We start from the raw sequence: 16,931 nt of genomic DNA on the forward strand, positions 1-16,931 counted from the left end.
TTGGATGAGATGGAATGGAGAGGATGAAGGGCCCCCCCCCACTTCTGAGGACAGAGTGGGAAAGGATTCTAAAATAGTTTATGTCTAGTCACAGATGTGACTTTTCTAGTGGTATGCTGCCTGCTTGGATGATGGTTTCAGATCTGACTCAATTTTTTGCCTGCCCTCACTTCTTTTTTTATTTTAATATATTTTTATTGATCTCAGAAAGAGGAAGAGAGAGATAGAAACATCAGTGATGAGTCATTGATCGGCTGCCTCCCGCACGCCCCCTGCTGGGGATGGTGCCCGCAACCCGGGCATGTGCCCTGACCGGGAATCGAACCTCAGTTTCCTGGATCCTAGGTTGATGCTCAATTGCTGAGCCACACTGGCCGGGCCCTGACTGTTTTTTGGCCACAGCATCCTTCACAAATAGATTCTGCTTCAAAAAACCTTAATGCTTTGTTTGCTTAATTAGCCGTGTCCATCGAGAGTGAATAAAGGAGTGGTAGAAAACGAGCTGTGTTTACTGATAAAATAGCCCTTCCTTGGCAACTGTGATAAGACGATGCTCTGGGAAAGTCAAGTCCATGGTACGCTGAATCTGCTTGAAAGCAAAAGACCACATGTGGCCTTGTGGTCTCTGAGTGATGATACATATTAATAAAAAAGACGTGAGGTCTAGACTAGACTTTGGCCTGGTAAGAGATGCTGAGCAGGAAGACTTCTTATTTCTTGCGACATAGATCATCCAATTGACACAGATACTGACTGGCCAACAAACTGGCCAGCTAGATGGAACTGCTTACCCAATTCTATGTTTTGTTACATGCTGTGTTTATAGGGTCTTAGTAACTGATGGTGAGTGTCTGTGATTTTTCTTTGAAATTATTTTATAAACAATGGTATATTTAAAGAGAGCAAATGAGTTGTTTAAAGCACTAAAAGTATCCATTAATGAATGACACTCTAGGTTAAATACTGTTAAAGTATCTTTAACGTCCTGAAAGAGCCCTAGTTTACGAACATACTTTCTGTGTCTTCAAAAATATCTTTCTATTTCTTATGCATTCTGCTTTGGAGTTAGAAAAATTTGCTCACCCTCCCCAGATAGCACATATAAAGAAATTCCCTACATGAAATTTTCTTTTATTAAATAAACACTTGTTTATAATTTTGCAAGATGGCAGAGAAGGTCCTATTCAAAGCCTTCCCCACTCTTCCAAGCAAAATAAATCCTTTTTCTCTATGCTCCAACTCAGCCTTATTCATTCCTCAGTCACAGCCATTATTACACTGTATAATCCAGTTTAGTTCATCTATTCCTTTTGCTAGGATATAATCTTCACTGGGACAGTAACCATTTTTCTACTTTATATGTTTATTCTTACTATTTCAATGTTAGGTGCTTATAAAACGATTTTGTCTATAAGAGATAAGAAATTTCACAAAGGCCTATATGCTGGAGATATAATTATATCACCATAGCATAAACTTCAGCATGAGGTCAAAGTAACTAAGGCCAAGGAATTGAGAGTCTGGCCTGATCCAAATTCGTGCCAGGAGGCCCCACTAGTTCCTCAGAGGAATTCCGTGATGTAGGTCAGCTAGAGTGTGGATCTTGGATCTGGTCCTCTTTAAGCTGTCTGGGACAGAGGTTGGCTCCCCTGTACGACAGTGGGACCAATACAGACTCACCCTTGGCCTAAGGCTGGTTCTGAAATGAAGGACAAGGCCATTTGTCAAGGCCTTAGAAAACATGGTCCTCAAGCTGCTCCAAACCATCAAACGTTTTCCATGATTACTTTAAAAGGATATTTATTCACAAATTTTTCCAATCACTCTGATCAGCATTTATGCCATTTTTAAAATAATCCTGGAAAAAATAAATGACTTAAAAATTGTCCTTCAGAATTTATTTCCACTTATCTTTTGCCTATAGGCAAAACTACATGTCTAAAGCCATGCGCCAGTAAATAAAATTATCTGTATTTCTCATTCTGTTTTTGCTCCACTTAAATAGTCCTTTAAATTACAGTAAAAAGGCAGCAAACACACTCTGTGTATTGTTGCATAATAAATTAACTCTAAGCTCAGTGACTTAAAGAGCAAAGAGCATTTATTACCCACTCAGTTGCTGTGGATCAGAAAGGAACTTGGAAACAGCATGACTAGGTAGTTATAACTCAGAATCTCTTATGAAATTGCAATCAAGATATTGGCCAGGGTTGCAGTCATCTGAAGGCTTGACTGGGGTTGGAGGATGCACTTCCAAGATGGCTCACCCAGCCCTAGCCGGTTTGGCTCAGCGGCTAGAGTGTTGGCATGTGGACTGAAGGGTCCAAGGTTCAATTCTGGCCAAGGGCACATACCTTGGTTGCAGGCTCAATCCATGGCCCTGGTCAGTACACAAGTGGGAGGCAACCAATCTATGTGTCTCTCTCACATCAATGTTTCTATCTCTTTCTCTCCCCCTCCCTTTCACTCTCTCTGAAAAGCAATGGAAAAAAAATCCTTGGGTGAGAGTTAAAACAAAAAAACCACACACACAAGATGGCTCACTCATATGGGTAACAAGTTTGTGCTGCCTATATACGGGAAGTCCCAGTCCTCACCATGTGGAGCTCGCCACAGGAGCGCTTGAGTGTTCTCATGACATGGCAGCTGGTTTTCTCCATTGGGTGATTCAAGAGAAAGAGACAGGTGTGGACTTTTATGACTTTTCATGACCTAGCCTCAGAAATCACACATCCTCAGTTCACTTCAGTACTCTAACGTATACACAGGCCAGCCATGACTCAGTGTGTAAGGGGACTACAAGGGTATGACTACCAAGAGGTGGGGGTCATTGAGGATCATTTTGGATATGCTTCCACATTTAAATTTCTTGCAACACATCAAAATCAATTACATAAAATAAACTGTGTTTGCATCTTAGTTATGAGGTTTTTCATGGACAATCTCAAAGCCCTTTCTGCATTTTTCGTGCATCTAGTAGCAATCCTTCAAGCCACTCACTTGATGCATCCCAATTCTAACTCAGTAAAACACATCTGTCTAGACATGGTGTTCTTAACTTTTATTAGCTCCCAGATTTCTTTGAAAATCTCAGTATCGAAGTACCAATCCACCTGAAAAATGTATACACCCACAAGTGTTATTACTTTAGGTTCAGCTTCTAGAGTTTTTATGAACTTCTGGAACTAAAAAAAAGAAACTTCAACCTGCAAGCTACATACACAATATTTTCAGCTGCCTGCCCAATATAAATATCATAGCTAATGTTCAATAGGCTGATATCCAGTATTCGCTGGAGGGCTACCAGCCCATGTAAGTCAAAATAACAGAACTTTTATGTGAAGCATCAAATTCACTGTTAGTTTCACTTTTATTTTTCTTTATTGACCTGGTCCAGTAAGCTGGTCACACTTTATAGTGGGCTTTCTTGAGTTTGGGCTACACTAAACAGATGCTTAGGGCTAATATTAGGCATTGACTTTAACATACATATACACACACAAGCGGAATGACTCTCACTAATATCTCAAAATGTCACCTATACCTTCCAGCCCCAATTTTGAACATCGCTCACCACCAAACAAGGCTATGTTGTTAACTGTGAATGCTGCTCAGGACTCCAGCTGGCTATGGGAAGAGACCGTTTCTAAGTATGAAGGCAAACAGAAGTTCATCCCAAGACCGAGGTCTCACTATCTCAAGCTAAGCCCTTTTCTACAGACATATATTATATACTGAGCAATGAAAAGCACAGGTTCTCCAGATTTATAGAACTATAGTAAGTTAGCTCAGTTTCTCTTAAACACTTTCTTCCAAATAGTGCCCCAGTGTTTGGTACCGGTTATATAAAAAGATCAGTATTATTTCTCCATAAACAGTCAGTCTCATCAGAATCATCAGTAATAGTGGTTGAACATGCAGATGATCAGACCTCCTAAACCAGAATCTTGTATGAGTCTAGCAAGTGTGGGCAGGGTGATGGATGGAATGGGGGTAGTTGGGCTCTGTGTACTTAACAGCTTCATTAAGTTAGTGGTTTTCAAAGCGTGGTCCTGGGACCAGCAGTGCCAGCAGCACCTGGGAACTTTTGAGAAGTGCAAGCTCTCTGGTCCACCCCACCTCAGATCTACTGAATCAGAAACTCTGGAGACGTGGTCCAGCATTCTGCTCTAACAAGCCCTCCAGAAGCATCGGATGCTCTATCGAGCTTGAGAACCACTGCACTCAGTGAGTCCTTGCTCCTCAATGTAGTTTGAGAAATACTATCTCCAGGTTTGTTAAACAGCTATGTCTTAATGAAACAAAACGCAATTTTCTTTCCCAGTTTCCATCTAATCATCTTGTACAACCAGGCCCTGTAGACGGCTGTAGTTTGCAAGTGCTATAAAGGGAGATGGGTAGGTGGCAGGAGGACTTCAGATTCAAAGCAGATAACTGAGTGCACATGCATCTCCCCTTTAAAAAAAATGAAGCAAAAAATTCTCACAAAATAATGACATCCTTAGAAAGAGACATCTCTAAAAGGATTTTGACTCTGTTAATGCTTATCCTTTAATGCCTTTTAAATTATTTTATAACACAATTTACAGGAAGTTTATTTAGTGTTAACGTCTGTAGTCCTTCTGTGGCTTGTAAACCTCTGGCCATGAAAAGGAATGTTTGAAATGGATGTTTCTGGGACACCACAAAAACCTTACAGATGGCATGTGAGCCATGGGTTATGACAACTTTGGAAAACACTACAGTAAATACTTGTTGTCTTAATTTTCTGACATAAATGAAAACAGATGCTTGTATTTTATGGCTGATTAAGAATAAGTGTTATATAATGCAATTCATCAGTCAGCTTTAGGAGATTATAAGACTAAATGGTGTGGGGTTTTTTTTGGTAAACAGCTGATAAAGGCACCTGAAAGTATTTGAAAAAGTACTGATATGTTGAAAAATTATGAATGTGGGGTTTCTTGCCATGAGTATATGGAGAAGGAATTTTGACTAACCTGGAGTATGAAGTATTGTTACTTTTTAAAATTTCTTTTATTAAAAATGTTTAAAATTATAGTTGACATACAACATTATATTAAGTTCAGGTGTACAACAGTGATTAGACATTTATATACCTTACAAGGGAATCACCACAATAAGTCTCATAGCCATCTGGCACCATACAGAGTTATTATAATATTATTGCCTATATTTCCTGTGCTGTATTTTACATCCTTGTGTTCAAGGATTTTTTTATTAGTCATTCTGGTGATTCAGTTGTAAATATCAATACTTAAAATTTGAGTTACTATTCCCCAAACAGGATAATAAAAATAATTACTTTCTCCAGTGAAAGAGTTTATAGTTTTGCAACTAGATTATTCTACATAAGAGCAAAACCCTAAACCACAGTGATACCAGCATTCTAACTGATCAAAAATCAATGGTGCATCACATCCAGTTTAGTCTTTTCCTAGGACTTTCATCTGTTTTATATTTATTTGGTTTTTTATTTGTATTACAAGGAGAACCAGCACAGAGCAGAATGGCACACATGTGTAAGCCACACATATCTGGACCTGGAAACCTAATTATATACATATTCACTAGTCGTTATTACTGTTGGGATGATTGAAAAAGTCTGAAAGCCGATCAAATACATAAAAGTTTCTATGGCAGATATCATGGAGTCTTCCAAGCACAAGGATCAGAACTTTAGAAAGATACGAAAGCAGAAAAGAGGAGGGCTGTAGAGAAAGCCTGAGAGGAAAATTTGGAAGACATCCATTGAGTACAGCAAACCAATGGGAGTCTGGTATGTTAAAATGGTGTTAGATGCCTGCAACTGTGATCCAGCTGCCAGTTAGAAGATCAAATTTCATGGAGACATTTGACACAGAAACTTGGTTTCATGGAAGTGTTGGCTACCAGTCAAATGAAGAGAAACATGGCATTTGAACTAAAGATCCAACTCAATGAGCCACTGGAAAACTGCAAAATTCTTTGCAAGTTCTTCAAAATACCAAACTCCAAAAGCAACAATGGAATAAAAATCCAGGAGCAAAAGAAAAGTGACCTTACAAAATAACATGGTAACATCTGGCTTTTATCATGCATGTGCTGTTGCCTCACTTAAGGGACATAGTAAGTTCTGCCATATTCAAAACTATTTAAGAATGAACGATAGTGTTAATACATAGCTATGGCTTGCCCAAGCTGATATGCGCAGCGCTTATCAGATGAATGTAGATTTGTGCTTTTTGAAAGTTTCCCGATGCCAAGATAAATGAGCGAGAAAGCATGATATTTTCAATCAAGTGGAACATTTAGCATAACATAGAAACACCCACTCCTGCTTTGAAAAAAATAAAAATAAAGTGTGCATTGTCTTCCAAAGGGATGATTCCTGCTGTATCCAAACAGATGAAGGGCCAGCTGTGAGGCAAGAATGAGGACCAAAGTGGCCAGCAGCAGAGGCTGGGGTGGAAGCCAGGAGAAAGTTCTGAGGCTCTAACGGTGTCCAGGGAAGGGGGAGAGAGAAAAGGAGGGAAGGAGGAGGGAAAGAGAGAAAGAAGCTGAAGGGAAAGGAGGGTTAGGAAGAAAAAGAGGGACGGTTGGAAGAAGAACCTCATCAACTGACTAATCAGACCAACCCAGGACCTGAGAATCAGCCAGCCAGACTTGTCCTTCCAAATCTTTCACAATAAAAGGTAAATCTGCTCTGAACAGGACCTTCCAAACCCCCGCAGGGAGAGTTGGACTGGGAATAGGAGCAGAATGCTGATGGCAAGAATTTTGTTTAAAAAATCCATAGTGCCATGTCTCCTCTCCTCAGTCCCTGTGTCACTGGGAGGCTGACACTACGCAGGCCCAGACACAGTGGACACGAACATCCAGCAACAGCGTTCTTTCAGCTCAGTGTCTTTTCAGGAAATGTCCAGGAGACCAGAGTGTCTAGGAGATCCTCTAGCTGCCACAGCAGGTAATGAGGTCTTAAAAAGGTGCCAGGACCACTTCATAAGTTGTATAAATGTCTAACCACTACAGTGGACACCTGAAACTAATGTAATATTGAATGTCAACTGTAATTGAAAAGAAAAATTAAAAATTTAAAGAAAAATGTGTCTGGTCTTCCCATCTCCTCTTACTTAGGTTAAGAAAGTTACTACCAAAAAATCCATTAAAGTCACCCTGATATTATTTATTGGTGGAGGCTAAAAACAGAACTGTTATTTTTATTATTCCCTTTTTTCAAGGAAGAAAATCTGATGTTGAGAGAGGTCAGGGCATGTGTCCAGGCTCGCCTCTACTCCTGGGCTTTACCTGCTGGCCCCTATTGCTACTTTCCAATGTTTACTTTCCAGTTCATAACAAAACTACAGATTAGTATAAACCTCCATGGGAGAACATCTTCTAATTCTAGTAAAAATGTGAGTACTCCAGGATTCATTCTGTGACAACAGGATCAGTCGGGTATTTGAAAAGGGTGAGCCAGGAGAGGAAGGGAGGGGCTGTTCTTCAGATGACCTGACACCTTGTCCTAAGCTTCCTGGCTAGAGATGGCTTTAACTCCATTTAGGAAAGTGAAAGGAGAAGGAAACTCTGTCCTGCATCCCCTGCCAGCATATCAGCAACAGGACTGAATTCCAGCACTCTCTGCCAGCAAGACTTTGGCAGCCGCCCCGAACCCCTCCTTCAAGGGCAGGATCTGCTGCTCTCGGAGAAGGAAAGCCTGTTAGGTCTTGGGCGCCCACACGCATGTGCACAGGGGACTCAGCAGGCCCCCTGGAAAACCAGAATGTGTTCTTATCAGCTAACAGAATGGAAAAATCAAAGGATGGCATTTGAGGAAGACGGAAATCTGGAACTCCACATTGGCAACGTGTGGGAAGCAAGGCACCCCCCGTCCCCCAAGCTACGTCCTGGCCAGGGCTTGTTCTGCACACAGAGAGGACTGTTCACTGTATGCGAGGCACAGCGGAATGCGTTTCAGAGTATAAACCATCCCAAGCACTCACAAATTTTCCTCGACATAAAACAGAAAGAAGGTGAGCTGGAATGTGTACACAGTAACATGCACAGCTAAAGGAACCATTTCCAAAGGCAATTCGAATACCTGGGCCTTCTGAATAGGGAAATTTATTGAATATTTGCTTAAGTCCTGTGTTTTGTATTGACTGAGATCATGGGGTGTTTTGTTTTTCTTAACGTATTACACAAATTTATTTTTTCATACACACACACATACACACATACACATCACTTAAAGCCAAGTATACACTCCTGCAAATTTTGGTTGAAGAATTATTAAGACATTGACAGTTTTATCTAAAAGAAAATTGCTTTTGTGTGGTCAAGTCATCGTTTTAAATACAACTAATTTCGAACTCTTTGAAGGCAGGCAATGTCTTACTCATCTTTGTAATCCTAATATGATATTTTTAAAAATGTTAATTGAATGACAGAATGAACAAATGTAAGTCCAGTCCTGAAAAACACAATCTGCCATAGCTTTTCAGATCTGGCTTCTGAGATTTTGTAAAAGTAGAGATCAGCACTTTTAACACCAAAAACAGAGGTTATTCTCAATTATAAATATTTCTTTATTTTATATAAAGAGAAGGAATTCTCATTTTTTTTCAAATAATGTTTTAAAATCCTAGAACAAAGCAGCAAAAACTAAACTAAACTAAAATAAAATAAAATTTAAAAAAAATCACCTTTAAATTAATATTAAAACTTAATTAGCAAAATAATTTACTTGCAACTTTTACATTTTATCCTGCACTCATCCAAACAGATTTATCAAGCACTTACACATCCAAATTTTCAAAAACTATTGATCAGTGGTTCCCAACTCTGGCCACATTGGAATCACATAAGAAATTTTTAAAACTCTCCCACCTCAAACCAATGAAATCATAACTAAGCAAGGAAGCAGAACAGTACTGATATTTGGAAAGTTGCAGTTATTCTAGGTGCAGTGAGGGTTACAACTCTTGGGATAGATGTTATAGTATTTGTACTCATAGCTAAACTTAGTTTTAAAGAAAACACTGAATTGCTGTATGACAGGTGAAGCTTGAACTGGACCTCAGTTTTCCCTAAAGTTAATTTCTAATCTGAACAGAAGGTACTTGGAATGGGTAGCTTCAGCCTGGTTTTCTTATGTATGGGCTTTAGACATACAGTCTATGACTAGAGAATGATTATGAATGTTCTATAAAGGCAACACACCTACCTCCTTTTCAGATTTTCACAGGGAAGAGCATTAGTTGACTTTACAGGGGGTGATTGCTGTACCAAGAGGACATAAAAGCCTCAGACTAGCTTCAAGGCTCCCACATTTCTATCAAAATCACTGGGACTAAAAGTCAGGGTTTTGTTAGATCAGGGAAACCTATAACACACTCTAAAAATCTTACTGTGGAAGGTTCTTGGTGAGGAACCCAAGCTAACATTATGAGCAGTGGAGTAAGTCCTGATTCAGTCTAGCTGTCCACAGAACCTTCACAAAGTAGACTGAGACTTGAATTTACCAGCCTTCTCACTATGTACCTCCTAGACCTTTGGAACCGTCCCAACACAAAAAGAAACTATGGGCTAAAGGAAAACCCCACAAGGTATTCTAGCATTAAGGATTCTATAAGCATCTGGGTGTCATGTTAAGAATACGTTCTGTGTATAACCTACATTTTGTGTTTTGATTCCTAGAGCCTATGGAAAGAATTGTTTTATCAACACAAAAAATAATCTGAAAGTCAAATTGGCAGTTAGCCAACTGGGCATCTGCCACTAAAGGCTCAATTCTGTGGAAAGGGGATAGGGTATTAATGCTCCAACCAGTATATTCTCTGGAATTAGATTTTCTGTATTCATAGTTCTACTATAAGATTTTCTAGCCATGTGACTTCAAGCAGCCATTGCCCATTTTGTTGTGGGGAGACTCTAAGATAACCCCTAACAATCCCCTCCTCCTGCATGTGTTTCCTGTGTAATCATCTTTTGTGTCAGTACCTGTGAGTTGCTTGTAACCAATAGAATATGTCAAAGGACTTGGCCTGTCACTTCCACGATTGGGCTACATAAGATTAGGATTTCCATCTTGCCTGCAGACTCATCTGGGCCTGTACATTTTAATGAAGCAAGTGGCGGTAATAGAGGCCCATGTGGCAAAGAACTTAGGTGACCTCTGGTCAATGGCTGGTGCAGAAATGAGGCCCTCAAACTAATAACCATCAAGGAACTGAGTTCTACCAACAACCATAAGACTTGGAAGTAGATCCTTTCCCAGTCAAGCCTTTGGATGAGACCTCAGTCCCGGCCAACACCTTTGTGAGAGACCTTGAAGGAGGGGACCTACCTAGGCCAGACTCCGACTCTCAACCCTCAGAATCTGTGTCATAATAAATGTGTTGTTTTAAGCTGCTAAATTTGTGGTAATTTGTTATGTGACAGTAGATAACTAACATATTCCTTAAGCTTAGTTCCCCATTTGTGAAATGGGGACAGTAATAATGTATATTTCATAGGCATAAGAATAAAATGAGATGATTTATATAAACACTTAGCATTAAACCTCATGCATGATATATAATAATATGGTGAATTATTATCATATTCTTTAAACATTATTTTAATAGAATATATGTATATAAACCATTGCTTTTCTATTTTTAGCATGTTCCTTCTTTAAGTGATACTATTTGTTTTTACATTTTTATTTTACTATTCTAGTAATCTCTCACATTAGATTATCCTATCTATTTTTTAGCTCACTTTTATTAAGTTCATCTATTTACATTCCATATTGTTTCTTTTTTAACTACTTTTATTAATGACAATCAGGGAATTGGCAAAGGGGAATCTTGCTGAGGATGGGGACCCTGATGGAGTGGTTGGTCACATCTCCTAAATGGCCCTCCCATCATCAGACATTTCATTTTTGTCTTAGACATATCTTTAGTCAACTGACATTAACCTACAAGAACATTTTAACTGTCTTTTCATTAATACAGTAAACTAGTAAATGTATAATTGACACAGGGCAACCCCATATTTAAAGCTTGGGTTCTAAACATGATAGTCTTAGTACCAAAACAAATTATACTTGATCAATCTTCACATTCCTAATACAAGTTTCTCTTGTCGTAGGGGCTGAATCTCACTGTTACCTAGAAGATGCTCAATAAATTGTTGGATAGACAAACAAGTCAATAAAACTGCTAAGAACCTTTAGAGCTGTAAAAGATGATAAAATAGTTCTCTGTGGTTTTTGAACTTGTTTTCTTTTAGGAGTAGGGCCCTCTTTTTCTTTTTTTCAGTGTGCTCTTTCATACAGTCCCACCAATACATAAATATATATTACTCAAATAATAGCAGAACCCGTCCCACTGGGCTTATTTTTACTCCTCACTGCTATTCTCCCCACCACCTCCCTGCCCTAAGATGAAGGAAATCCTCTCCTGCCCCTCACAGGTATCAATCACCCTTTGGAGAAAGTGATGCATTGTTTTGTCAAAGTGAAGTTGGGAGGTCTCTGTGGAGAGTGAGAGCCAGACCCCAGTTGAGTGGCTGGAAAAGTTTACAGAGCAAGATGTAGGAGCCCCTCTCTCCAAAGACAGCCTCTATGTAATCCATCTTGGGGAGTCAGGGTAGATTGAGACAAGGAAGACAAAGTTGCAGCATGTGTGGACTTCTTAGTCTTGGCTTCCCCTCTGAGAGCTTTAACACCTACTGAGCTCTGGCCCCTGGGGGTTGCCTGGGTCTGGCCCTACATCTATACCTGTTGGGAAGGCCCCTCACCTGTTAACCATTCTCCTTTGCCCCAACTTGGATTTGTCTTCTAGGCCTCTACTTTGAGTGCCGTATTTTTTTATAATTCTTGATTCTCTGTCAGGATTAGGTTATTCTGCTTGTTCTCAAAGCTGTTTAGATTTCTTCCAGATGATGATCTCACTTCATTATAATTATGCCTACACATGCCTGTCTCTTCCATTAACTGGTCAGCTCCCTGAAGACAGGTGCCAAGCCTCAGTTGCTATACATGTACAAAGACTATAATTTGTTACTTGAACAAATTAATATATCTTTACATGGAGCAGGGAACTGATACTATGTAGAAATTAAGGGTATGGTCTTTTGAGGCAAATTGCTTAAACACTGAGGCACACAATTTTATGCTCTATAAAATGGGAGTAATAAAACGCCTGCTTCATAGGAAAGCTTTTAGAATTTAGTTAGATTTTCCACATTAAAAGTATTTAGCCCTAAATGACCACAACCAATATGAGCTCAAAGAGTGTTACCTATGATAATAACGGTTATTAATAGCTATGAGAGTTATTGTTATTATCACCTGCCCCTGTGTTTTTTCCCCTTGGAGTCAGAGATTTCTACCTTGCCAGGTAAGAACCTGAGGCAAAGAGCCAGATGCTCCTTTCCTCTGCCACATGCCCTCAGCCCATCTGATTACACTTGTATCTTGGATGTTCCTCTGTGGCTTTCCTCTCATGTGCCTCAGGAGGGAGTGATCGAGTTGGCTGGAAATAGTAGCCTTTGCCTTCTGGCTGATTACACAGGATTTTCTGCAAAGAGGTGTGTCAAGCCCTTCATGTCTCATTATAAGCTTTCGCTGGCTCCCTTCACTATATAGCATTCTCTGTGGTTTTTATTTCAGCCTGTACTCCAGGAAAAAAAAAATGTTCTACGGTGCCAAGAACAAAGATTCCGAGAGGTAGCTGGAGCACAGGGACTTTCAAAGGTGTAAAACAATGTGGTAATTCTTCTCCAGGGCCTGTGTGTTATAGCTTAATTCTCCTCCTAAAAAACAAGTTCAAGACGATCTCTCCTGGAGGCTCCATGAGGCCTTACCAACCTCCAGGGAAAAGCTGATCCTAAGACAAAGGTGCAGATTTCCATAGACAATCAAACACTGTGTTGACAGTGGTCAGGCTGGAGTGTGGATACGGTAGAGACCTTCTCTCATTGTAGAGCAACACTTATTCCCCTGCCCCACCTTTCTGCCAAGAACTTGTCACCACATTTTCTATCCTCCAAGAAATTTATCTGACAGTTTGGATACAAGATCACATATTACTTGGTATGCATATTTTTTCAGTATTGACCTACTTTTCTGGGGTCCAATAAATATTTATTGAAATACTTGTTATATGTCAGACTCTTTACTAAAAGCTTTGCATCTCTTATCTTACTTAGTCCTAAAATACTATGAGATTATTAACATTATTCCCATTTTACAGGTGAGAAGACTGAGATGTAGCAAAGGTAAATGGTTTGCCAAAGAATATAGTCATTGAGAAGTGGAGAGGCAAAGAAGTCTGTTAATAAGAGTCTCTAATCTTTTAAAAAGCAGCAAAACTCTTCTCATTTATTTTCTTTTTTTAAAAAAAATATACCTTTATTGATTTCAGAGAGAGGAAAGGAGAGCGAGAGAGAGAGATAGAAACGTCAATGAGAGAGTCATTGATCGGCTGCCTAGCCCGCACCCTGGGCATGTGCCCAGACCGGGAATCGAACCCTGATTGCCTGGATTCTAGGTCGACGCTCAACTGCTGAGCTGTGCCTGGTTGGGCTCATTTATTTTCTATAAGAAAGTATGTGACTAGATATGCAACATGCATAAGATATGCAATAAGTGCCTTCTTATTAAAAATTATTTATTTTCCTATGAATAACCAAATATATATATGATGATGATGATGATAATGCATCACAAATAGAACAGAATTTCAAGTCAGGAACCCAGAATCCAGTTCTGGTTCTGCCATCAATGTGAGAAAGTTACTAAACCTCCCCTGCCCTTGGGTGTCTTCATTTGTAAAATACATGGTTACACTACGTTGGTAGTTACCAAATGTTGGTCTGTGATGTTCATTGAGTCTGTGGTAAAAGGAGAAAACTAGGAACAATGGATATATTTGTATAAATTTATTAATTTTATAAACATGTTAAAGTAGCTTATTTTTATGAATAATGAGGATTTTTCCCTTTGACACCCTTGCATGGCAAAATTCAAGTATGCCCTCCATATCAGGACCCTGATTTTGAAAATCCATACGCATTTTTATTGGTTCATGAATCCAAAGGTCTGGGAACCACTAGACTAGGTGATCACTAGTGTCCTTTCTAGCTTCAAAATTCTATCCTTTCTTAAATCACAAATGATGTTTAACTGACTCTAAAGTAGAAAGGAAAAAGAAATGTAAAACTGTTTTCCTTTTTCTTGCTTAATTCAGCATTTCACCAAATGTGTTCTGTTGAAAGACAGCCTCTGGCAAGCTATTACAGCTATTCCACTAGAAAAGCATTAGTCAAATGAATTTGGAAAACAATAGGTTAAAAAAGCTGGACAGGTTTCTTACCTAAGACGTTTCAGAACCTGTAAAATTCTCATGTTTATTGTGACTCCCCCAAAGCCGACAAAGCATGAGTGCTCCCCAAGTTATTGTTGGAGAACAGATGCCTGCCCCAATCCCCTTTTGAGGACAGTACACCTATTGCTGAAACCCAATTTGAGAAAGGTGACTTCAGATGAAAGAAAGTTCCTCAGGAGCTTTCATAATAAAGAAAAAATATAGCATTGAAGACAAGAAGACTTCCATTTATTTTATAATATTACCAAAACTATGGATACTTTCAAAAATTACAAAAGAAGCCTGGATAAAAAGACTTCAGATTGAAGTGCAATGGACTAACCAAAAGTTTTAACAACTTTTTTTTTTTTTAACATACAAATAAAAAAAATTCTGTCAACAGATTTGTATCCAGTGATTACAACATGATAATTAAAGCACTTGGAATTTGCAGTAACAAAATTGTGGCTATCATCCCTGCACCGTGAGTACAAGGAAAAAACAAAACAAAACAAGGTAAAAACTGAGCCTGAGAAAGCCCCCACATTGCTCTCAAATGGTGTGTCCTCATTAAATATTTCTGCAGGAGGAACAATCAATTCTGAATGCTCGTGGCTCATAATCAGTTTATGAAAACACTACTACTATGGTCAAAGAACAAAATTCTTGATAGAAGATAAAAATCTAACAGTGTGTACTTGTTTCTATTTTTCTTTGCATAATTACCCCGAGCTGAGAAGGTTTACTTTGCCTTTTGATTGCTTTTTAGGTGATCATGTAAAGTATCAACTAGCCAAACTCTTCAGCCTTCACAAATCCTAGATTCAACTTTCACTCAACACACTGAGGAGAGAACAGTTTTTACTTGGGACAAACTAGATACAGGGAGGACCTAGGAAGGGCCTTTTGGATTTTCTGACACTAACAGCCTTCCTTTCTGACTCTATGCAGCAGGTTTTTGACAAGCCTGTGGCTCTGCATTACCTCCACTATTTTCCATTATGACTGCATGGTAAGTTTCAGCCTGTTTTTCATAATCCTGCTGACTATAGCAGTCTGCAACCATAAAAAGCCTTCGCGGACCTGGAGTCGGCTTAGAAAAGTGCCTTTGGAAAGGAACAAAAACGTACATGTAACGTTTATGTTCAAAGACAGGAGAGCGGAGGGCTCTTGTTTTGGTGCTGATGGCCTCAAGAGATTGTTTTTAGCATCTGAATTTCAAAATTTTAACTTTCTTCTGATGACATTTGTAAACAAAATACCAACACTAAAATGAGAGCACTTTAGCCAGGAAAGGGGGGAGTGTCCTGTCCAGCAGATCAAAACCTTGTCCAAACTGCACTGGAGAGATGTGTCTATGAATTAGCACATGTCCTATGCACAGTGCCCAGGATCCTTAAACCTCCAAGTTAACAGGTATGCTCGAGGTTTACACCAAAGACTGAAGGTTTCAGAATTAGCCTCTTTATAACCTTAAGATAGTACTGGCTTAGTCTCTGGGAAGGCAGATAAAAACACCAAACAACTCTTTTTAACAGACTACAATGCCCATCTATGCAATTTGATTCAATATACAATACTGTAGTTTTAAACTATACCATTCAAGCTTCTGTGAACATCTGCTAAACCTAATAAGAAGTTGGTTTTCATTTTTGCAATAAAGAGATCCACTTGAAAAGTAAATAGCAGAGGGGGGAAAAAAGTAAAAGTTTAAGCAACTCCCTCACACATTTGAACTTGGACTCTCCACCCTATAAGTCTATTCCCCCCATCTGGAAAAGCAGATCACATTTAACATCAACATTTCAAAACTAGTCTCTCTTAAAAATTACTGTTAAAACACAAAACATCAGAGCTACTTGCCTTTTGGCAATTTCTGTGCATTTCCCAGGGCTAGTGCAACACTTCCACAGAGAAGGAGACACCCCAGGCTGGACAGCATGTTGCATTTGCCACCTCACACGGGGAGTGATGCTGGTGGGTGTCCCGCAACCCTGGAGCTGCATTTAAGTGGACTGTCTCCCAGTGACAGAGGCGGGCGGCTGCACTGAGTTGTACTGTGGGCTTACTCACAGGGGGTGGAGACAAAATGACATCACACCCTTTCTCACACACACCAAAAAAAAAAAAAAAGGCACACAATAGTGAAAATATATCATAACATTTCCTGCTAGGTTATAACTGTCTGTCTCTTCCCTCTGTGACATAAAAATTGAAATTACAGTCAATCTATATTTGTGAAAGAGAAAGTATTTAGACAATCTTGAAACACTGGTGGAGCTATTTTTAAAAATCCAGAAAAGACATACTTAAAACCATTGGAACGTTAAAAATATAAAATAAAACCCTATTAGGAAGAAAACTGTTTTTAATTATCTAGTACACCAATCCAATTCTTCTTTTAAATGGGAGTAAACTCATAAAAAATGCACTGTGAGCTCTTCTGAAGTTCCAATATCATGAGCAACATTTAAGAGTAAGTACTCAGCTACACAGCTATTCACTGTACAGACATACACACTCACACACAGATATACATATAGTCTCTAGATATTAGACATAGAGATACAG

The 16,931-nt window shown here is 39.2% G+C and overlaps 1 protein-coding gene across 24 annotated transcripts in view; it reads right to left on the reverse strand.

Annotated features, from left to right (window-relative positions):
- The window catches only part of ABI3BP (ABI family member 3 binding protein), a 213,298-nt gene extending 196,905 nt beyond the window's left edge, over positions 1-16,393 (reverse strand). For all 24 annotated transcript variants that reach the window (XM_081137863.1, XM_081137873.1, XM_081137874.1 and 21 more), the window contains exon 1: positions 16,224-16,393. In XM_081137863.1, coding sequence (XP_080993989.1) covers positions 16,224-16,302 — 79 coding nt within the window. In that variant the 5' untranslated portion in view covers positions 16,303-16,393. The remainder of the gene's footprint in view (positions 1-16,223) is intronic.
- Positions 16,394-16,931: the final 538 nt, after the last annotated feature.

Source organism: Miniopterus schreibersii (assembly GCF_964146895.1).
Source record: "Miniopterus schreibersii genome assembly, chromosome: 5".
Classification (NCBI taxonomy): Eukaryota; Metazoa; Chordata; class Mammalia; order Chiroptera; family Miniopteridae; genus Miniopterus; species Miniopterus schreibersii.